General features: G+C 40.9%; 1 protein-coding gene across 1 annotated transcript; it reads right to left on the reverse strand.

Annotated features, from left to right (window-relative positions):
- Nucleotides 1–473: 473 nt before the first annotated feature.
- midn (midnolin) lies at nt 474–23,050 on the reverse strand. The gene is made up of 8 exons (XM_082138004.1): nt 22,797–23,050; nt 20,438–20,669; nt 18,237–18,324; nt 18,085–18,147; nt 11,413–11,877; nt 11,151–11,271; nt 10,723–11,034; nt 474–3,646 (listed from the first exon to the last, which is right to left on the reverse strand). Exons 1-8 carry the CDS (start codon nt 22,870–22,872, stop codon nt 3,384–3,386), a joined length of 1,620 nt encoding a protein of 539 aa, XP_081994130.1. The 5' UTR covers nt 22,873–23,050; the 3' UTR covers nt 474–3,383.
- Nucleotides 23,051–24,273: the final 1,223 nt, after the last annotated feature.

Raw genomic sequence — 24,273 nt, forward strand, 5'->3', positions numbered from 1 at the left:
AGCAGACACATATAAATCTGTAGGCTTTAAAGCTAGCTTTCATCACGAAACTGCACAGCCATTCTGACACTCCATGCAGTACGTAGATATACTCCACCCTTGTTATAAACTATAAGGAATTGGTATTAGAGAAAGACACGAATGAGTAAAGTAAGGTGGCAACACAAGCTACTAACATATTTGCTCGGCTCCCAAAGCTACCATTAGCATTTTAGGAAACATAGCATTTTGAAGCATCGTAAGAGTGCACTTGACACAAAGTTTTTTTGTTCTAAAAGTTTAATCTATCTATCTATCTATCTATCTATCTATCTATCTATCTATCTATCTATCTATCTATCTATCTATCTATCGCTATAGTATAGCTCTTATATAGTAGTTCATAGCTTTTCATAGTAAAATATATATTACTTGCAAATTCCACATGGGATAAAGTCACACATAGACAAAAACCACAAAATACACCAAAAAAATCATTTTTTTCTTTCAATTTATTACCTAAAAAAAGAAAATGTCCTATCACAAGTCACACTGAAATGTATTGCTTAAGAAAAAAATATATTTAGATATTTTCCTTTTTTTTTTTTTTTTACTCGATTATTTCCATTATATTCCACAAAAACAAAACAGGGCACAGCAACGCCCTTTTTTCCCGCCTTCTTCCCACTTTAAAAAAAGCACAAAGAAATACATAATTCACAGTTACCATTTTGGTTTCATAAATTAATACAGTCACACATGTGCTACACCGGTCTATAGCTAGAACATTGTAAATTGTTTTTTTTTTTTCTTGACTCTTGTAATCAGTTTTCATTGGCTACAAGAAAGAACAGGCAACTTAAATGATGTGATCAGAACTCCAACAAACTATTGAAAATGCCCCCCGTTCCCTCCCTCCACCCTCATTCAATTACCCTATCCTAAAAATCAGATCATCTCCTATGCTTTTTTTCAGTTTTCACTTCTTTTTTTTTTTTTTACCGCTTTACATATAGGTGAGGCACACACAGAGTATATTTCATACATATATAAAAATTAAATAATGATTTTCTTGGGGGAAAGGGAGAAATTGTCCTTTTAAGTCATTTATCTGAGAAGGGAAGTGCATGTTGTCAATGTGTCCTTAAAGGACTTCTCAGTTGAGAGTTAGGGCACTTTGTCACTATAGCACTGCAGTTGAAACTTCCTTTTTTCAATTAAAATTTGTTGCTTCTTTGTAGGACAGCAGGGTTCAAGGGACGTAATCAAACAAACAATGGAACACACTGATGGAACCTGTTTAACCTCCAGGTTGTGACTTGTAACAATCATAAAAGACAATATTCTACCAGAGCTCCTATAAATTGATAAAAACCTGCATAAATGCGAATAATTTGATCAGAATTATTTTTTTTTTGTACACAACGATAGGGCAAAACTTTAAGGCACCGAAGCCTTGACATAATAGAGCCTCCACCTCCTAAACACAAAAATTGCCCCAGAAAAAGTGATGCTTTAACAAAAACACAGGACAAAAACAAAAGAAACATCCCTATGTTGTCCACCACTCTGCAAGTGTTTAGATAATGAACGTTAAGGCCACTTGAACAGAAAAAAAAAAAGGAAAAGACAATGTTCCCTTTCAGGTAGGTAATCTCATTGCAAACTCAGTGAGTGCAACATCGATGTGGTTTAGGACATTTTCACGTTTATTTCCAAGTAGTCATTAGGGGCGAATGTTGGTTGGTTAGTCCCCATCTGGACAGGTCAATGGGAGTGTTGGGGTTTGCTCTGAGAATCCCTTGGATGTTGAGAGTAGAAAATATTCCATTGTTCCTTGGTTAGTCTGGAAATGATCCATGTACAGTAGAATTCCAGTCCTGTTTTGGTTTGCAACTGATATGTAACATCACGTTTCCAAATTGAAATCTGGGTCCCCTCCCCTCACCCCATTTTTCACAAATTCATGCTTGTATATCTTTTCTTTTCAGCACCAGTTTCTCAGTATTGTTATAATTATTATTTTCTACAAAAAAGGATCAGGATAATTCACACTTTTGCATGCAAAGAGAAGTCCCATATAGCAGCAGAACCGTCTGTCTGTGGAACGCCTGATTGAATATGTCAGTACGTCTATATATGAGGCACTATCAGAGTGTAAAGGGGGGAGATACGCTCCAGTCTGGATGTTTAAGTGGGAATCTGCAAAGAAGTCTGGCCGAACGCACAAATAAGTGTAATCTTGTTGAAATTGTGTCACAACTGTCAGTGTTTGCTGGAATAAAACCATTGAACGGCGGGTTGTTTTAGTTGAGTGCATAAATGAGAGATTCCCCTCTGCCATTATAATGCACATTTGTAAACTATTCCTCTGGCACCCCACCACTCTCTCTATTATACACATTTAGACAGTAATGTATTTAAATGATTATAAAACATCAGATTCATTTCACAGCGTGACTTGAGCCTTGCTGAGCAACTGCTGTTTTACATTTGGTTAGTTGGTTTGTTTGATTTTGCGGAGGTAAAAAAGAAAAGTCGTTCTTTATATATATATATATATATATACTAAAAACAACCAACTTCACAAGCCTCGCATCTTCAATCACATCAGCATATTTTTGTTTCGTTTCATATTCTAGTTTCCTACTTGAACCTCTGACTCTACTGAGCTGTTGTTGAGAGACTTTTTTGTATTTTTTTATACATTTATATACTAAACATGCACTGTGCCATTTCTTGCTTATGTTATGATATCGTTTGTCTATTTCAAATCACAGGTGTGTGTGCAAATGAACCCTCCTCGTCTACAAGATAAAAAACCTGAATGCTTTGTGGGTAATGCTACATATTGTTTCAGAAATCATCATGATTCAAGAAAAACAGGACTTTAAAACAAAGATAACCCCCTTCAAAATGATTCTTGAACTGTGAATGCCCATTCGTAAAGAAAAAAGGAGGAAGTAGGATCAGTATCTGATTTTTGTCAGTTCATCATGCCTTTTATTTGGCATGTATGGATCTTCCCCCAGGATAAAAAAAGAAAAACATAAAAAAGTAAAGAGAAAAACAAATCCCAAGACCGATGACGTCTGCTATGCTCATTTGTGTTTACTTCTTGGACGTTCAGAGTCCAAATTCTGTCTATTCATCAGTCCAATCCAGATCCAAACATCGTCATTTGGAAATTTAGTCTGTTCCAAGATCGTAGTCTATCAAGGACGTAAGGTAAGTAAAAGTCTGTGAATCTTCCTTTGTGTAAAGTCTTTGTGGTCACAGGATAGACGAGGAGTAAAGCCTACCATATTCTGAATGTACGTCTGTGTGTACAGTCTTCGGAAATTCTCCTCTCTAAAGTGTAAACCCCAATCTTCCTTGAAAAAAATGGTGCAACAATTGCGGCTTCAGGCCATGATGAACTCCGATTTCATATCAGCTTTGACGTCGGGCTTCCACACAGAGTCCTCAAAGTCCAGGTCCAGGGAGCCTTCGCTAGACATACTGCTGTTACTGTTGCTGCGCCCGGCCTTGCGGTTGGGGAGCCAGTGGTACGGGGCACGAGAGTCTCGCCGGGCCTTCCTGCGCAGACGCTTCTGCTGCATGAGCAGCTGCAGTCGCTCCACCTTGCAGCGTGTGGCACGGTTCTCCGTCTGACGCAATCGGTCTCCTAAAGAACCAGGGAGAAAGAGTAAGAGTTAGAGTCTAGAGTAAAAAAAAAAAAAAAAAAAAAAGTCAGTCAAGCTTTGAATTGTTGCTTCAGACTACTTGGCACTGATTAAGTTAGTATAAACTAGCTAAAGTTGCTAAGAACGTGCAAAACTTCATAGTTCCAAAATCAAATCCTGAGTTACATGCCATCTTAAAATTGCAACACTCATGACGAGACACACACAAAAAAAAACAAAAAAACAGTGAGACGTGAAACAATGGCCAAAGACGTCCATTTGAATGTGTATGGCTGTGATGGGTAAGAAAGGTGTTGAAAAAAATACAATTTGTGCATGTCAACAAAATATGTCAATAATAATAATCAATAAATGACTAGGAGGTTGTTGAATGACTAGTTGACTACTGTGACTCATCCCTAGCTGGCGCACCAAAGCATTCAGGCAGAGCTGGTTGACCAAGAAATACTTCATTCGCATTTGAGCATCTGATCCCAAGCTAGATCTACAACCCCGACAAGCATCCAAAACACAACATAAGGTAGTGACTATCTACGCTAGTGTTTTCAGCAGGGGGAAGTGCTGGTGCAGTACACATATTTGGTCTAGGACAGAATGACTCAGTGCTTTGGATCCCGACTGCTGATCCTGCTGAATGTTATCAAAGGCCGGGTGCTGGATAAATAAACTAAAGTCTGAGTGGTGACGTCAATGTTCTTAAAAAGGCATGCTGCGATTACCTCCGGCCAATCACTCTCTCTTTTTTAGTCAGTACAGAAATAAGCACACTCTGCTGCCGTCTCATTTTAGAAGAGCATCTCAGTATGTGGCAGCAAGTCCTCTCTTCCCTTATCAGAAGTGGCTCTGGCAGGCGTGTCCTTGAGATAGGCAAAAGGGAGAAGTGCATTCTCATAAAGGAACCTACATGCCCGCAAGGAGACCGACGCCCACATGTGCATGTGCACACACATTCCTAAGCGATACAATTTCTATAACAGGAAGCAAATACCTTGCAATTTCTAATCTCCTTTCTAAAGGTTTTAGTGGCTAAATGCACCAATTTGCATGAGGGGGTTTTCCACTCCACAGCTCAAACACTAAACCTTTCATTTATAAATATATTCAAGAGAATGGAAGAGAAAAGAAACCACAATCTATTAGCCAGCTCCATTAGGAACTATCCCAGAATTAAATAATGAAATAGCCAGCTAGAATGTCAATAATCCCGAGCATAGACTTTCATCGCATGTGCTCCGCCACACATACGCACACAGCACCAGCAGCAGTAGCTTTTAACATGGATCGATGGCAAATTAAAAAGACCTATTGATTAAACCTTAGCTCTAGCGCAGCAATCCATCTCCAGGCGAGGACACTGCTATTGGCTTTCAATAGAAAATGCAAGCGAATGGAAATTGTAAGCGAAGTAAGCCGGGCCCTCCCCCCCCCCTTTCTTTTCCTGGCCTGAGCTCATTGAACGAGTAATCACCCACCCAACCCCCCAATACCAAGACCCCCACCCCCATATGCACACATGGTTCACCCCTCCCCAATACCTCAGGAGAGAAAGACAGACAAGGAGGTAGAATGAGAAAGACAAGCTCTGGAATTCCACCCAGATTGCAATAGAAAAAGAGTTCAGATGCATATTCTCATTCGCTAATCAATTTCATCCACCTCTCCATATCAAAATGAAATCAGGATTTTGTGTGGCTTTAATTTCCCCCTTTACATAATACCTTTCCGGGGTGGGCGGGTTTGAGCCATCCAGGAAGGATTTGCGATACAAATGTAAGTGGTAGTTTTAATCATTTGGATATTTGTAGAGAAAGAACAGGCTGTACAAACAACAACAGAGATCCACCAAACAGTTCCTTCCTAACCTGGTTAGACAAATCAGATTTGGGGCTTTCTCTGGCATTTTAGCATGATTAGAGAGGTTCTGGTCTTATAGGACCTTACAGGTTATGAAGGTCTTTGTTCGACTGCACAAACTCAACAGATAAAGCATTCAGAAAGGTTTCTATGGTTACACTACTGTTTTTCTCCTTCATCTGCCCTTTCAAAGAGTCTCGCTGCAACTCTAGGCCTCAAAAGTAGGCCAACCACCTCACCTTGCAGCCTGTCAGCTCTTCTCTGCATACCAACTGGGGCTGGTAAAAAAAAAAAAAACCTTGCTGCATAAGGCTGCGGTGCCCCAAGGGACCTAACTACAAAAAAATCTGTGAGGGAAAAAAAAAAAACCAGAGGAGCTCATTAACGGCACTGGGCACGGCATGCCACTGTCAAGGTATTGTACGAAGCTTACAATGGTCTCAAAGACATTAAAGGCAGACCCTTGGCTACTAAGCCAAGTTCCTTTTTGTTCTTTGTGAGAATTTGTGGCCTCTGCCAATGTCCTTTCTCACACAGTCGCCCATTCAAACAGATCCACGGACACTGTAAAAACATCACCACTAGTTTGGCATGGCTTGGGGACTGTGCTGCAAGGAAAAACAAACTTAACTTGAATGTTTCGAACAACCCCCGCATCATTATAAGGACGAGCGTGGCTGCCCGGGGGGAGACTCAATGCACCCGTTTAGGGGGGTTATTATTAGGCTGTGGCATGGCTCACCAGCCTGAAGCCATCCCAACAGATCCGCCTAAGCTGTCGTGAGTGCAAAAAGAGTGAACGGCTGCGGTAGGGGGGCTGGGATACACTGGGAACAAAGGCAGAACAAGCAGTGCAAAAGCTCTCCCTCTTTTCTGTCCCTTCGTGCTTCCTAGACCCCTCCCTATGCTAAGGTTTGGACTCATACACATATGGGGGGGTGGGTGGACAAGAACAGGGAGTAATTTTGCTGCCAGCAACGATTGCAAGTGAACATCATGGACAGAAAAAGCCCCTCCCCCTGCATTCACCCTCTCTGCCCTTCCCTTCCTCCCCTCATCCTCCTTCGCCACAGATGCATTGTCTCAGAGCGAGCCGTGTGTGCTGCAGTGTCCTCACTGCGCACTTGGCATTCTCAGGCCTGCGGCTCAAATTAGGGGGGGTTGGGGCAAAAAAAAGGGCTTGTGACAAGCTCTGCCCGAGCCTCAGGGGAAAGGAACAGGGGGAGGAGAGGACAAAACAACCCTGGCCCCGCCTCCTGCCACACAGCTGTTTGGGCCCGCGCATGAGATATACACCTGGCCTTCTTTCTAACCCCCTCCCCCCAGCACCCACATCCACCCACGTCCCTCCTCCTCCTCCTCAATACAGCCTCGTGACGGAGGCCTCAGAGGAACATAAATTAAGACAGAAATAGGCAAATGAGAACAAGCCATGGAGGGTGGAAGAGATTACACAAAAAATCCCTCTGGAATCTAAAAAGTAGCAGCGTGCAAAAAGCTGGGATGTTATGCTCTCGCCTCGTGCTTTTTGAAGGGAACGAGCTGATGTATGAGAATGTATTGATCCCTGCATGGAGGGAGAAAGATTCAGGCCAAGTGCTGATAACCACGTGAGAGAGGAAAATGGAAAGGAGGAGGATTAAGAATGAGGAGAGAGAGAGCAATGGAGGGAGGATTTTTACCCAATCGATGAGGCTGTTGGCCTGTCTGCAGGTATTAGGTCAGTTAAGCAGGGTTTTGGGTAAACATTAAGCCCAACCCAATGTGTCGGCCCACAGTACAGCGATCTGGCAGTCTCTCTGAGCTTCCCTTTTGCCATTGATCCATTAAAGATCAGCTTAATTAACACTTGTCTTCGACTTGTTTGTTTGTTTGTCTTGATAAGTCTTCTGATCTTTTCGAGTCTGGGTGCAGCAATCACTCTACATCAAGGGGAGATGTCTTGGCAGAGGAGGAGGGAGTTACACAAAAGTATGTCACAGTGTGTCAGACATCAAACTTTGGCCTCTAATGGTTATTTTTTGTCCAGTGCTACTGATTTCCCCAAACATACAATGAGTTGAATATGCTTCCTCCCAGATGATAATGTTTTTAATTTAGGTATTAAAATTTCTTTTCATATATTTTGGAGGCATAAAGGTAAAAAATTATAACAAAAAACCTGATTTCTGATTCCTGATTTTAAACTGAAGAAAAAAAGAAAAAAAAAGAAAAAAATTACATGAAAAGAATAAAATTCGTAAAATATTTAATATTTTTCATATAATATATTGAGAGAGATTATATATTAAATAATGTTGTTACTTAAAAATAATAATGTTGTGAAAATACTGTAACACAATTACTTCACTGCTTATTGATATTTAAATAGTCATGTAGAGTGACTATTTAAAATAATAAAATGGTAAATGGTGGTTAAATGAAAAACTTTTAAAGTTTAAAACCACAAGAAACCAAAATAGATACAAAGAGTACATTTCTAGAACATGGCATGTGTTTTAAACAATTTTAAAAGATATTCTTTATTGTGGGCACTCTTCAGGTTCATTGACCAATCTATAGGCATTTGCGCAGTCCAACCAAAAGTCCTAAGGATCTTCTAACAAAGTGACCAGCTTTGACCCCAAGAAAATACTCTTTTATAGTTTGCAATGTTCCTGTTAAGATGTACTCTGAGATCAGTAGGTACTCCTGTTCTATAGGCCAGCTGTAGCTAACTCCCAGAGAGCTGGGATGGGCGCCAGTGTTGCCTCTGGGTTGGGAGGAGCTCGGAGTGGGTGCACAGCATAGGACAGGCATTGTGTTCAGCCATCTGCACCCCTAGCAAGAACTAAACCAGGGGAGCGGCCAAAGCCTGACATCTCCATTGCTTCTCTGATGCGATGGCATCAATGACCCGGCAGGGAGCCGTGGTCTCAAATGACCACAATTTGCATACTAGGAGCAATAAAAGACATCGGATATGGCTAGCCATGGCCCCCGCCTGATGAGCAGCTAAGGATAGTCAGCCTGGGGGGTTTCTTACATGCTTGTTGGCAGTGAGCAAGGAGGGGGAATTAATTATTTAACCCCCGGTTGAGCTGGGCAGGTCAGAGCACCACAGTGACACGGTGAGAGCCCTGGGGCACTTGATCAAGCAATCCGCACAGAGGCAAACTGTCTCTTTTGGGTTAGGAAAAGAACTTGGCAATGTTTAAGCACTGGGGAGCCCAGGACAAAGAGGACTGAAATCTTGACATTTCACATCGCTGCAGTATGTACACAGCAGCCAGGAGCGTTTGCTTTCGGTCGGATTAAATGAGCGAGGGGAGGAATTCAAGCACCCTTCCTTGTTCTTTCTCTCTCACCCTGCTAAAATACAGCTCCACCCTGACGCTCTTGCACAGCCCAAACTAAACTAACCTGAGCTGACAGATAGTACAGAACATTGAGGGGCGAAAGCATTCCTGCACTATCCGCCCCCTCCCAGTTTGAAACTTGTTTCATCCCCCTTCCCTCCCTCCATTCAGCGCAGTGGCCAGGCAACACCAAATCTAAAGGCCAGCCCTAAGTTTTAAACCTACAGGCATTCATTCTTTCACTCTCTCTACAAAAGGCGAGGCCTGTACACTACTGCACTATTTGAGCACACTAGGTCAAACAAAGGGGCTGCCTGCAGTGGGCAAAGTGGTCTGAGATACCCCGGCGAGCACAGGAATTTGAGTCAAGAATAGCCGACCCTCTTTGCAGCCCCAGCTCTCCATCCCCCATATTCTCTTCAACCTCACTGCAAACACTGACTACAGTCTGTCAAAGCCAAATATATAGAAGAACAGTGTGCATAGATGGATGTCTAAACAAGTATGGTGGGGATATCGGGTTTGTTTGGTCTGCAATCACATCAAGTAGACTGTATACTGAGAAATGATGATGATACCCTGGCTAAAAGTATGTGACATTTCAAAGGGTCATGAAAGACACAGGTGTCTGTCCAATGTAGACAAGTTGGTCACCAGGTGCTGAGAGATAAAGGTCTTAAAGAGCTCAAAACAAATGTCTAGCGATCACACAACAAAATCTAGACCTACACCATGGGTTCACAAACATGTTGACAAGCAAAACAGTTTTGTCCAGAAAATAGGCACAGCGTCCTGCCATTTTTTTCTCTCTTGCCCAAGAGGAAGTACCAATTAATCAGTGGGCAGTCACTGGCCGGATATAAACAACAATTTTATGAATGGACTCTTGGTATTTTCCCTCCGCCTCCTCTTGCTGACTTTCAAACACAATGAGCATTCTCTTGGAGCTCATATTTATTGTGTAAATCTCTATTTAAAGGCTGATGTGAAAACAAGCTTCCATTGAGTAGCCCTGGCTCTGACTGCTGAGACAGTTTTTGCAGATGAGCAAGAAGGGAACCAGTAGGATGGCCCATTTAATTTCAATGTGGGATCAGTATAAAAGTGAGAAACAGGCCAATGACTGAGTATTATGCAAGCAGAAGAGGGGTTAACACACGGGAAAAGTATGCATCATCTCAAAAAATGCGTAGGATTCCTAACCCCTTTGTGAAAATCGAGTGACCGAAGTTATTCCACCCAAGTAGTTGATGATATGTTTTCATATTGTGCAGTGTTAGCTTGGTATGCTTTTAATCTAGTCTAGATTGATAACAGGCCCGTGCTTTGAACAGTGCAAGGATGATATTTCTTCATTATCTCTGTACTCTCCAACAGTGGTGTTTCATGACAGAGCAGTTCAATTTCCTTCTCAGCGCTAAAGTGAGCTGCCCCAGATAATCAGTTTTTACCAGACAGAGCGGGGTACCTGCCACACGTCTGTGAGCGCTATCTCGCTTCGTTATCTCTCTCGCTCTGGCTCTCTGCCTTCTTCCTCTTGGTAACAGAGTAGTCCACCCCCATTCTTTGCCTCTCAGAGGAAAGAGGACACCGTCAGCACAGAGACAAAGCCAGACATGCTGTGGCTGCTGGAGCATGACTGCCAGGGCCTGAAAGAACAAGCCTAGTTCCTTCTCCACCTCTCTAACATCTTCACTTTTCTTATCCTTACACCCTTGTCTTGGACCTTCTGAAGCTATGTTAACACTGCCTTGGATTTGAATACTGAACCTCTTGGCTACAATCTAAATACTTTTAGCTACAGTAAACGCTCCAGGACATGCATCACTACAAGGCCAAATTCCGGAAAATGCAATAAAACTTACCGGGAGGCTTGCACATGCGGATCTGGCTCTGGCACTGCACCAGTGGGTGGAGGGTGGGCTGAGTCTCAGAGGGCACTCTGGTAGGCAGGCCGGTTAGTCCGGGAGTGTGGGGAGGTGAGGGCGGTGGTGATGGTGATGGTGCTGGCGAACTTGGGCTGGTGCACTGGGTCTGGTAGCGGAGCTGCGTGAGTGATGGTGGCATGCCCTGGTAATGCCTGGTGGCACTCAAAAGGTCATTCAAGATTTGGAGGATGGTGCCTATGTCCCGCCTGGGACGTCCGGTGCTGTCCTGACAGTTGGGATGCAAAGTGCCTTAGGGAAGAACCAATATAGATATTAGATATACATTATAGATATAGATTAATTATATTACATAAATCTTCTATATAATTAGAAGATTATTTAAATATTCTATTGAGAAGTTGTACCTGAAAATGTCCCGGAAAAGACTCCAGGAGCATGGTTCACAAAACTTTCAATGATAGCGCCTGGTTTGCGGGACCGCGAGGGAGTGTTACAGTTGCCAGACGTCTTTGCTGGGCAGTTGGCCTGTGCATAACATGGGCCAGTGGTCAACACTTAGTATGGTTTTTACATCTTAGTGCATCTTATCTAATTGGTGAATCAACTCTATTGCCATTATTATACAAAATTACTGAATTGGATAATGTAGGACAAACAGTGGCTCACCTCTGGACAGGAAGCTGCAGGACTGGGGCTGCTTGGAGAGGTGGGACAGGCCGAAGATGGTTGCGGGGAGTGAAGAAAACTTCCAGGGAGTTGAGAGGGGTTCAATGGAGGGCTACAGTGCCCTGAGGCTGAGGTGGGGTATATGGGAGGAACAGATGGGATAGAGGGGGAAGGTGGGAAGGCTGCAGGGTTAGATGGGAGCTTTGTGTTTGGATGGTGAGGATGTGGGTGCGGGTGATGTGGGTGGGGGTTGTGTGAAACCCTCGCCATCCCAGAGGCAGAGCCCGAAGCTCCATGAGACTGTCCTGTTGTGCCTTCTGGACTCCCGCGTGATATGAGATGCCGATGCTGTAACTGTGGGCCGCCTGAGTGCTGTGCTGCCAACTGCAGTTGGACAAACATCATATGATCGCCTACTCGCAGAGCCAGGGTTAAAGGAGACCGGCCAGACAGGAAATCGCTGACCTGTGAACAGGAAATGAAGAGGGGGGTGGCTTTGGTTATTCCATTTGTACTGCTATAAACTGGAAAAGAATTTGGCAATATGACTGAATGCCTTTTTATGAATAAGCAGAAGTATACAAAAGGCACACACATACACACAATACTCTACCATTCAGCACACCCACGAAACACTAACTTCTGTCTGGCCCCAGGCCTGAAAAATCAGCCATAGAAACAGGATGCAGACCCACTCGCCACACAGTCACATAATAGCTAATTGTTTGAAAGGCTGGACCGGAAAGGCTTGTCCATTTTAGGAGTACCCAGAATGGTAGTTGAGCCAAGGGTCTCTCCGACCCCTTGAAAACAAGGCGAGAAATACAGAGAGCTGGCTGACCTGTTGTTAACCTTTTGAATCACTGGGGTCTACCCTCCATCGTTTTTTCTCTAGCTCTTTTGCTGATCTATTTTTCCATCGAACAGCCACTCTCACAGTCGAGTGACCTTTACCACTCTGTGCATTTCACTGACAGACGTGGAGAGCCAGACACAGAGACCCTTATTCCATCTTTAAGAAGGATAAAGTAAAAAAAAATCCTCCTTGATATTTATGTTTGACTATGAACTCATTAAATTAAAAGAAAATACACTGAATATCCTGTCAAGTTTGATTGCAACCCATTTAAATGTCAATTGTGAAATTGGTGGCTCACCCCAGAGTGAGGGTGGATCCCACCCCTGACTGACAGCTGTCTAGTGAATTGATTTGCATCTAATGCACAAATTAGACTCCAACAGAAGGTTCCTATAATTACTCTACTTCCATTGCCATATAGCGGAGTGACTTTGTAATAGGACAAAGGCTTTGAATATCAGCAGCAAGGAGGGCGCTGAACATCCAAGCACTAATAATTAAAATTATTTGGGCTTGCGAATCATCAAGTAAAGTGTGCCAGACCCCACATTAGCCTTGCAGATCAGTCATCATAAAGCCCAAGCATCTCACTGACTCACTGAAAGCCCAGACTCATCCCACATAATGAGAGAGTGTGTGAACCCCCATAAACCAGTAAAAATGCCTCTGAAAGGTGAGGACACGGTCTGCATAGACATTCCCCACAACAGCCGTCAGTTTGAGTCACACAGACCTTTGTCAATACATCGGCCAGCCCACACGCTTCTGGTGCAATAAACGAATGACCACAAGGACACAGCGGGTTTACAGATCTTCAGTCTTCACTTACACGGCATCTGAGAAATGCGTGTGCAAGTATAGAGTTAAAAATGTGTTTGTGGTGTTTTAAGTGTTCTTGTCATGACTAGAAAAACTAAGAAATATTAACAGACCATTATGGAGAGTCTTGGTGGTTGTGGAAGAACGCCCATATTTGATTATCAAAAGAGTTTCAGAAATTCCAGACTTTGGCTAGATCTGTAACACTGCTATATAGAATCTGTCAAGTGTACGGAACCTGAAGTGTCAACATGTAGTCTATAATGCCTAAAATGGATAAGGTACTCGAAAGAGACCGCAAGTGTACGTTTGCACATGTCTCTTTGTTCTAAAGGCCACTGACTATCTCTCGTCAAGACACTCAGATCAAGTTCTATAACCGAGCGCACTTGACACTGGCTTGGAAATGCCGGAGGCCTACCTGGATCCACCCTTTCTTCACTCACTACATGAAAAATAAAAATAAACAAACTACAGATCACAAATTCCAAACAGGCACACAAGGAATTGGTATTATTCGCAGAACTGGAATGCCAAAAATTCAACATTAATCATTCCTTGTCTTTTACATATTAGCTTAACATTTAATTAGCCTAAATGTTAAGCTAATATGTAAAAGACAAGGAATGATTAATGTTGAACTATTATTTTTATGTAATTTTCCAGGTAAAGTATCGGTAAAACAATTATTTTTTTAATTATTTGAAACTAAATTGAAAATATCTAGACTGATATTTTTCTGAGATTGTCTATTTGTATCTCTAGGACTTGTTTTCAAAGGACTTTTGTTTTATTGCATAGGCAGATTTTTCGCTTTTAGTATAAACAAGTTCACTGAAAGTTAACAAAATCTGCCAGAGCATGACTTGTATGGAAACAAATCTTAACATCTCATGCAGAGTTGTAAATTGATCTTGTTTTAAAGATTTTTTGACATTTTACTGGAAAACAAGTCAAAAAGACAAATTTAAAACACTTTTTTTTGTCATATCTTCATTCATTTCGCAAATGTAACACTAAATTCAGTGCAGAAAATGCAGGAAAAGTCTGCATATTCTGTTTGGGTTCATTTAAAAGGTAACAAAGGTAGATACTGACATGTCTATGGCAACAAGCTACCATGTTGAAGAATTCTATACTTGGATAAACCAACATTGGTTCACCTGAAACTGACTAGCGCTACTATTCCTTTATCTTTGCACTTCGTCCATTTTGATTTGTTGGGGAGGCATTTTGCTCTGCAGTGGGCTGCGGTTGCTATGCAGTGAAGAGCGAGTGAAGGAGAGAGAAAGAAAACATGATAAGGGGAGACAGGGGAGGAGGGCTGGGGGAGAAACCTTGTAGCGAGAGAGAGGGTGGAGGGGTGTAAGGATGCCAGTAGATGCTGATGAAATATTCAGTGAGAGTACGCCTCTGGCTCCTTCCGTTTTTTTTTCTCCCTCCCAACTCTATAGCTGACAGTTTTATTTATTGGGGTCCCTGCGGTTCAAGGAACTCATTTTCAGGCGGTTTCTTCTGTAGCACAGGAGATATGGGGCAGGAGCTCGGAACAGCACCAGGCTGACGTTGACCCACAGTCTGAATACACCCATCTATGAAGGGTCAAATCAGAAAACAGGTTCTTTTGATACCAACCATTACTAAAAGACTACTGGTCACCTATCAAAAGCCTCAGCAAACACGGAAAGTTCAAAACCAGCTTATTAACCCTCATCATCGACTTCCTGGTTTTGAACGCACCAGGGGGTAGTATAGCCTAGTCCTTAGGAGCACGAATGGTGTGGATGCAATAACAAGCTCCTTTACAATAATCAATCACTCGCATCTTTCTTCAAACCCTGAAGAGACGGCTACTTTTAAAGATTTCACTCGAGGGGTTTGACCTACTCAAGGTCTACATAAGATTGAACGCTGAGGATTCAGTGGGTAAAGGCTAAATTCGATCATCCAGAACTTGCATGGAGTCTCTTTCCATCATGTCTGTAGACCTAAACTAAATCATTTTAAGGCACAGACAGAAACGATTGCCTAAAGGGGATAGTTTTTCAAAAACGAAGATGCTGTCATCATTTATTCAAAAGATTTTTTTCTGTTGAGCACAAAAGAAGATATTCTGAAGAATGAAAAAATTTGGTCCAATTGAAAAGACTTTTCAATTTAAAAAGCACAGAGATTTTTTTTTTAAAATATCTTTTTTGTTTTCCACATAATAAAGAAAGATCATACAGGTTTGGAGGAACATGAGGTAAGTGACGACGGCATCTTCATTTTTTTTGCTTCTGCCGTGTCCCCTCTTCCTCATTCTCTGAGCTCCGGGTGACCATCAAAGATATGCGGCGTGAAAGCGCAACACCTTTTTCCTCAGATGACTGAACAGATTAGTCTGGGTAGGCGAGAGACTGAGTCAAAACAGACGTGTCGCACTTGCAGCCAACAGGATTCAAAATATCTACAATCATGGGAATCATCATTAATTAATGACTAAAAAAAACCAGAAAGGTCACAGAATAAAGAAACACTAAGAATGACAAATATAAGAAACAGTGCTAAAAAAGTAATAGCTCAGTACAGAAGAGGAGTTTAACACTGATTAAAAAAAGCTTGTGGCTTGGTTATCGGCTAAAGAGAAGTTCTCCATAGTCCCCCTCTCTCCCTCCTTCCTTCCTTTTCAGTTCAGTCACGAAACTGAGCACTTCAATCACAAAGGCGGATGGGAAACAAGAACAGTCACGAATCCAAGTGATTGCCCATGTCAACTTAGTCCCCCTTGGATCGGGAGTGCTCTCTGTGCAAACACACATAGGCATGGCCCTGATCACAGATCAGATGAATGCAAACGAATATCTCCTCCCATGTGCCAGCTGTTCACACAACATGCCAAAACCCACCTTTTCCATTTCAAATATTTGCTAAATCAAAAAAAAAATTCATTGTGGATACGGCACGAAAGCCATCGGCGTCCTCTGTAGCCTTGCCAGTCAGTGTGACGTGCGATCCCACTGCTTCTATTTTTGTCTTCAATCTATACCTAGGATTCTGACTCATCACTGTCCTCCCTGGTAATCACATACACTCCAGACCCTCCTCAAGGGTGACGTCACTACGGCCATATCTCATATTCAGTTCCTCTCATCCCTTGCTCCCTCTGGGAAGGGGGTTGGGCGGGTGGATATGACAAGGGGGTGACTGAGAGGTGACTCGCTCTATATTGTTGAATCCCATTATTTGCATCTGTCCATTTTCAGACACAATGACAGGCACCGGACCCATTCTAAAGTGAGTAGGTGGGTGTCTGAAGGGTGGAGAGTTATGACAGGAAAACATCTCTAGTCTGTGGCACTGAGGCTTACTTGAGGAAACAAACCAATTTGTTATCCCCCAAGGAAAAAGCGAGCAATCTACCTGCCTATAGAGGTGGATTAGCACAGAAACCTCTAATTAATGTACTCCATCGCCGGAAGAATCAGACACCAGTCATTATTTCCAGCAACAAAGCGCTGCTCGAATGCAAAAATGGCGTTTAAATGTTCAAGGGGATCAATCAAGTGGACTGCATAAACTGGGCTATATTTTCCCTTGGAACTAAGAAACTCCTTGATGTCATTCCGTTCTTCCTCTTTAATGGCGGAGAGGGTAAAACTGGAGACTATGGAGAGACACGCGAAACCACAGCAGCTTTAAATTATAGGCCAGAAAAAGCTGTTAGGCCAGAGTTACAAGGGGAAAAATGCCATTCCAATAATTGCAAGCCTTCCCTTTCCATAAAACAGTCTGGTTACGAGGAAGTCTGAGATAGATCTTTCCCTGGAAGCTAACACTGTAGCTCTTGGAATTCTGCTATGTATATGTGGTCGTCCACTGTAACAACGAAGCCTGACTTTAACTAGCCGTACATGACAAGAACGGTAGGTATCATGGAGTGCAGATCACTTTTTACACTCGTTGTGGCTGCACAATGGTGTTGACTAATTTCAGTTCTGAAGGACTGATATGTCTCACATTTGACAATGTTACTGACTCAGTTCATGTCTGTAACCATGAAGCTACAAAAAAAAGACACAAACGATGACTAAAAATGACGATTTCTAAAACGGGGTCGTTTCATAAGCAACCAAATTACATTGCTAGCTGCCTAGTGCCTGCAAATAGCTAATTAGATCAGAGAAAAAGCGCAACTAACGTTTGCACGGCACTGCAAAAGGTTTTTTGATCAGAAAGGACAAACGTTAGCCACTTTTAACAGGTTAAAAAGCTTTTCTACAGAAAGAGGAGACACTGTAGCTGCCGGGAGAAGGCATATTGAGCATATTGATCAAGAGTGGTGTACTCCCCTTTCTACCCTTTCCCCTTGTACACTCAACCACACTTCTGTGTCGTCATTACAGATTGGCCCTTTACTCTCCTAAACAAATGCACACACTGATGTCACTCACACACAAACACAATAACCCAGGATTTCCAAAAAATATCAGCAAGAAGATGCAGTGGAGGTGGACTATTTTCATGCACATACAAGTGTATTTCAAAATAAATGACTGTCAATATCCAACATTAGATTGGATAACCAATCAAAACATTAAGTAAAATGAGGTAAGAATACACATTAGATAAAATAGTAGTTGCAGAGTTTCTTTCATTTGAAAGGTGGTGTTTCAATGAAGTGGCTTCTAGGTGGGGTTTGCCTCGGCTCACAGATGTTGCCTAGAAACTGGAAGGTGTTTCTTAAAATATGCGTAGTAAGTGTGTGGAGGTCTTTGAGTTAAAAGCTTAGAAGGGCATCATCTGTATCCCATTACCCTGTGTGTCAGTGCAACATCTTGCCCAGTAGAGAGTTCAAAAACACACAAATGATCCTTTAAAAAAAAAAGAGCCAAGTGCGGGTGTTCAGTGCTGCCCTGGCAATTAGGTTAAGTGTACGCACAACTGTCCATTTTAATGGGCCACTGTGTAATTCAAACATCTACTGGGATGACCTTATTAGAGTGAAACCTTACCTGGGTTTCCGTCAAGCTCTCCAGCGCCTGCATTACTGACTGCTCAGGTCTTGATGCTTGAGACTTTAGGAAGAGAGAAATTAGGGTAAATAAGAGTGACAAAAAGGGTCAACGAAGTACAACAAATATAAAGTAGCTCATGCTATTTTTACCATTAGGCCTGCTTCAACTGTCGGAACCAGCGTTAACTTGCTCCCATCCGTTATTCCCAAATCTTGAAGTTTCCCTGAACTCAGGCGTCTAGAAAGATCAAGGAGATGTTAGTCTTCAAAACTCAAGATGTGAAAAATTCCAGAAGTTAATTCCAAAACAGATCTGTTTAAGACTTTCTTCTGCCAAACACAAAATAAGATATTTTGAAGAATGTTGTATAACTGTTTCTGTCCATACAATGAAAGTCAATGGGGTCCAAAATTGTATGAAAACCTTTAAAAAAAAATTTTTTTTTTTTGTTCCACAGAAAAATAGTCACATAGCTTTGGAATGACATGAGGGTGAATTTTGAGTGAACTATCCCTTTTTAACTGTACACAATAACAGCATGAAAATAACAGTTTGGTCCGGACATGATGTACATTTATCTAGATATAGATATTTATACAAATATAGAAAACAAAGTAAGCTTATACATGTGTAGCCTCTACCAGTAGACAATACAATTGTCTGATTCCAGTGCATAAACAAATCAGCATGTTTAGTCCAAAAACTCCCCCGCATGAATCCAAATGTTTCAAATAAACTGTCTAAATGTATTTTTAACCCACCGATCCTTTAAAAATGTCTGTCCTAGTGGCATAATGTACACACATGTGCTCAGGCTAAATGTCACCACCTCCTGCCGAACAAAGGGACTGAGCACTTGGCCTGGAGGCAGCTAAACCAAACAGAAGAGATTAAGCGACGCTCTTCGTTTTAAAAGGATGATGTAATTTGGTGGTGATTACTTGTGAGGGCTTTTCAATCAGCCCAATTCAAAGCACAAACAATGCAACTGTTTGGGTCATTTGCAAGTGACAAAAGAGCTTCTCTCTCACCTCCTAGCTCCACCACCCAAGTGCAATTGTTAGGCAATGTGCTAACTGCCCTGAAACTAACATTGCCTCTTATTTCCTTAACGTTCGCTTAGAATATTCTAACACAGCAGCGCAAGTCCCACTATGAATGCTTTATTCCTCCGACATCAAGTTTATAATGACAATTACTAATGCCATGCATATTCTAACCAAGCAAACGAACCAGTTTAATCAAGAGATTAGGAAAATCTATTTATATGCATGTCCTACTGTCAGCGGGAAACACCTTTGGGCCCTTTATAAGCTGTAAAGCTTATATTGCTTGCATAATGTTTTGAAATAGTAGTACAGTTTCAGATATCACAGGTTTCTAGCGCACCTTGCACATGGTCTAACTGACTTCCACAGCACACTGTCAACAGCTTAGATCACTTTCATTTCTTTATTCAAGAGGCTGTGGATTGCCACAGCAAAAATATAAAATATAAAAAAATATTTTGGTGCTGTGCATGCAACAAAGTGAAACAGGGCTGTAAGAGCATCTATGGCAAGCCATTTCCTTTACTAATTAGTTACTAGTAGCCTACTTATTCTTGTTCTAGTAAGAGACTACCTTTCTTTGTCATGCTAGTACTTATTCCGGTAGTGACTACTATCTATTCAGTAAGTCATCAACTGCTCATTCCTTGCATACTAGTGATTATTGTTTTTCTTGTAGTCAATATCCCAATATTAGATACTACACTGGAATAAATAATAGTAACTATTTGAATGGTTAAAAACAACTAAATAGTTAGTACTATTACCTAATGAGTTGAAAAAATGGATTCATACCAGCAAGTACTAGTCAGAAGTGAATGTGTGTGTGTGTGTGTGTGTATATATATATATATATATATATGAACCACAGATCTCCTTAGACTTGCAATTGATTACCAGTACAACAGTAGTTACCTGTCATGATTATTGAAATAGAGTCAAGTAGGTAAAGAATATGCCATAGTATTAAATGAATAAGTACTGGTTACTAACTGAATAGATACTAAACAGTGCTAATTCAATGCACTAGATATCTAATGAATATTTGCCAATGAAGTGGAGAGATTACTACCAGTAGGCTACTAGTGATGATTAAAAAACAAAAACAAGTAGCCTACTGGTAAAATATAAATCCAACTAGTTAGTTTAACTGAATAAATGTTAAAACGGCTTGCCATCGGAGGTGGCTGCAAATCTCCATTAGGAAGCCCAGCAAAAACCAACCTTCTGACGTGCTCTTAACCATTGTTAAAAACAAGCAACCGTGCAACCTAACAGTAACACATCAGGCTACTACTCACGTTTCTTTGTGTAGCAGAGCGAGTCTTTCTTTGGGGACTTTCAGTCTTTGAGAGAGTCTTCTCTTTAGCCCTTCCACGGTCTCTTCTGCGGGAAGGGAGAGCTCGAAGCGTGTGCCGGTGGTGGAGTGGATGTACAAATTCATGGGGGGCTCGCCGGAGACGCTCTCGCAGGACGGCGCAGTTCCGCGACTGCTGCAGCTCCGGGCGCTCGGATGCTGGTCCATTCGATAGCCTACGATAGAGGAGACAGGGTCGGTGGAAGCGGACGGATGGATAGGGCTGGATCTCTCAGTGGAAAGCTATCTGTAAAAGCTCTTGGAAAATATTCCCAAATGATTATTCCCGTTTGGTGATCGATCCTGCTGTGAGCCTCCAAATTAATAACTTCTTTTACAGCAGTATTTAATTCTAATTTTCCGATAGTGCATAAACATGGATATTCTGTTAACTGTAGTCCTTTGTCGTTGACAGTGTACTGCAAAACCAGCGCAACGGTTTCTTTAAACCCCAGCCCTCATCGCGAAGAGAAACTCCAGTGAAACACGCATAATAATGCCCGTTGTTTCGCCGTATCTCGCTTCCACTGTGCAGCTTTGGTTACACCCACAAAAGCGCTGTCCAATCAGAAGAGGCTTCTGTAAAGACGTCACACGCTCGTAGCCAACGAGGGGACAGACTGCTCACCCACGTGGAGCACAAACCCCGCCTCCTTTTTCTCCCCACATCGCTGTCCTCATTGAGGACAAATCCAATCTGAGTGGGCGAGGAGCTCCAGTCCTGGAGTTCCAACCTACTCTTACCAATTCCACACCATTCATGAGGCAAACTGTCAAAGTAACAAAAGTCACCGAATATCACCTTGAATGTTTAAATGGCAACACTAAACGGTATGTTTCCAAAACAACGCATTATAAACGTGTGCAATATAAACAAAAAAGTGTCAAGGTTGCATATTTGTTTCCCATTGTGCAAATTATTCAGTGACTTTTATGGGTCGAATTTTCAGTCAGTATTTTTTTTTTTTTTTTTTAGGTTCGTCTTGCGTAACCCTTTTTGTTTCAGCGATTTTGGTGTTATATTTGTAATATGTAAAACTTAGTTTGTTCAATCGCGCAACTACATGGATATTTCGTCGATGCAAACAGTGATCTAGGTTTATTACCTCCATAATTCGCTGTTCTTCCACCCAGGATTTTAAAAAAATATTTAAAATCAGTCAATTTAAGTACAAAGCTATAATGATATTGAAGAATCATCCATATGCAAATATATAATTATACACGCATGTTCTAAGAGCCTGTAATCTGTCTACGTGTGCAGCTTACGTTTGAAAGCTTGTATTATGATTATGATTATCTCTATTCAAATAGTCCTCCATAAAAGACAGTATGCTCTTAAGGAAACGTCGCGTCCCAGACCAGTCATCCAGTATAAGCATCGCTTGGGGCGATACACAAATTGACACTTACGTCAATCACTCATCATGATCTCGTGCCAAATGTGCTGTAAGCTACAGTCTGCAAACGTCTACAGATGGCTGGGCCAGCTATGATATAACACCTTATATAAAGAAACTACTGATAAAAAAAGAACTTGTTTCGGGATATATGGCAGGTCTGTAAAAAAAAAAAAAAAAAAAAAAAAAAAACTCTGGCATAATGCCCAAGTGGTTGTTCCTTATGCCAGACTTTACAACTTATTCACGTGGTGCATGAGCAGAGCCATCACTGAGTTGTGTGAACCAGTGTGAGAAAAAAAAAAATCTATCCATCCATCTACAATTTACGGTGTAGTTTTAGCGCCAACCAGTGACCAAAATAGGTATAAGCCCATTTCCAAACAAGCGAGGCAGGTCCAAAACAATTTTTTTTTCTTTTTTTTTTTCGTATAAGCAATAAATTAACATCAAGTGGAAGCTTAGAAGCTTAACATTTATTTGCTACTAAAAGGAAAAGTTCACGCAAAATACATTTTTATGTCATTTACCAACATGTTGATCCAAACCCATTTGACTTACTTTCTTCCGTAGAGAACAAAAGGAAACTTAGGCAGAATGACAACCGCAGTATTTTATGGAAAAATATGCTGCATTGAAACCGTGGCAGTATTTTAATTTTAAATGTCTTTAATTAAAATCTCTTTAACTTCCCAAATTCAAATAATCTAAGAAGGTCGGAGCTGGTAGAAATTAATAATAGATTTTTTTTTTTCTCAAAACAAATGTAAAAAGTCAAAGTAAACACGTAACTTGCTTTAAAACGAAACCTAACTTACTGCAAAACTCAAAAAGAATAGACAGCAAACCAGCTGTTGCATAAAAAGTTCAATATCCTTATTAAAATATGACTCTGACACTTACCAATAATTGTGGCGAAAACCTCAAAGTTTCGCGACAATGTCTCAGAATCCTCCACAAGGTTGCCTAGTTTTGGCATGTATGGAGAAAATATTTATATAGTTTAGATTTGTCCACAAAGAATATCCGCTAAGATGTGTCTGGGTTAAATGAATCGGCTTTCCCAGTGCAGACACCGGTTTAAATCCCAAGTCTATTCCAGTGTTCCTGCCATCCGAAGCTACACCGTGTGACAGCATTCGAGCGTCGGAGTTGAAGCACAACACCTCTTTACAAAGCAGCTCATAGAATGGGTGGAGTCTTCGCTTCTTGCGATGTCAGCATGTGATTTAAGGTGGAGGCCTTCAATCACATGCTTTAGTTCATTTTTATGGACGTTTCATAACATTTGTATGAATATATGACCGTAGTTTCATTCACATGTAATCTAAGAGTGAAAACGAGGTTCAGTTGGATGGTAAAACACAGATATAGCCAAGTTATAAGATCCGAGCCACCTTAAAAGATGTTAACCGGGAGAAGCCATTGATTTAGGAGGGGCGTGACTATGCCCTGACGTCATAAAGAAGTAACTGGGCAACCAGTCAAGGAAAACACATTGCTTGGATACGAGAGAAGTCTACGGTAAACAACAAACTTACGTGGAATTCGAATCTCAGGAAGTTGGATATAGCAAATACTAAAGATCAATATTTCAAGAAATAAAAGTATACATGTTACGTAAGCAAATAATTTGAGCATTTTATTAAATAAATTATATAAAAAGGTAAACTTCACCGTAGACCAAAAACAAACAAATATAGGAATTGATGTGTCAGTGCTAAAGTAGGCTATATATAATGTAAATTATTTAAAAAAATGAATAATAATAAAAAGTTGAAAATAGCTTATTTTGATGAGTTAAAACAATGTAAAAACATATTGTCATAACTTATTGATCATAAAAAAATGCTAAAAAAAAGCTAAAAAGTTACAATCAACTTGGATGTTTAAGTAATTTCAACTTAAATTACATTAAACTGACTTAAAAAAAATAGTTGAATCTTGTATAACATAAAAAAGTTGAAAATTGCTTAACTTATTTTGATGAGTTAAGCAACGTAAAAAAATATATGTTGTCATAACTTATTGTTCATATCATTTTTTACAGTGTGGAGACCATGGCTAAATGTCCAAAAAGGAAGTTGTCACAAGGGCTATAGGCTATCTCAGTAATAATAATTTTTTTCACAAAGTCACAAATGTGTTTTCTCTCTGTGGTTTATATGTATATGTTTGTTTTTAAACATTTAGCACAAAACCAATTTCAATTATTTTATTTTTTTGAATTTTGTCCTCCAAACTAAAATCACCATCCTAATTTTATATACTTATTAGATCAAGGGTATTTTCATAAATATCACAAAATGGTAACTAATTGTTTTAGGAGAAATAATAGAGGAAATGTTCAGCAGCTATTCTCATGCAAGACTTTAAGGTG

Source organism: Leuciscus leuciscus, assembly GCF_965113295.1.
Source record: "Leuciscus leuciscus genome assembly, chromosome: 15".
NCBI classification, from domain to species: domain Eukaryota; kingdom Metazoa; phylum Chordata; class Actinopteri; order Cypriniformes; family Leuciscidae; genus Leuciscus; species Leuciscus leuciscus.

Bases quoted from the DNA above. Each gene is read 5' to 3' on its own strand.
- midn (XM_082138004.1), bottom strand. From the start codon at position 22,872: ATGCCAAAACTAGGCAACCTTGTGGAGGATTCTGAGACATTGTCGCGA. The intron at 20,670-22,796 runs GTAAGTGTCAGA...CCTCTATCGTAG, and splicing joins GGTTTTCGCCACAATTATTG to GCTATCGAATGGACCAGCAT. The intron at 11,272-11,412 runs GTGAGCCACTGT...TGTTATGCACAG, and splicing joins CTGCAGCTTCCTGTCCAGAG to GCCAACTGCCCAGCAAAGAC.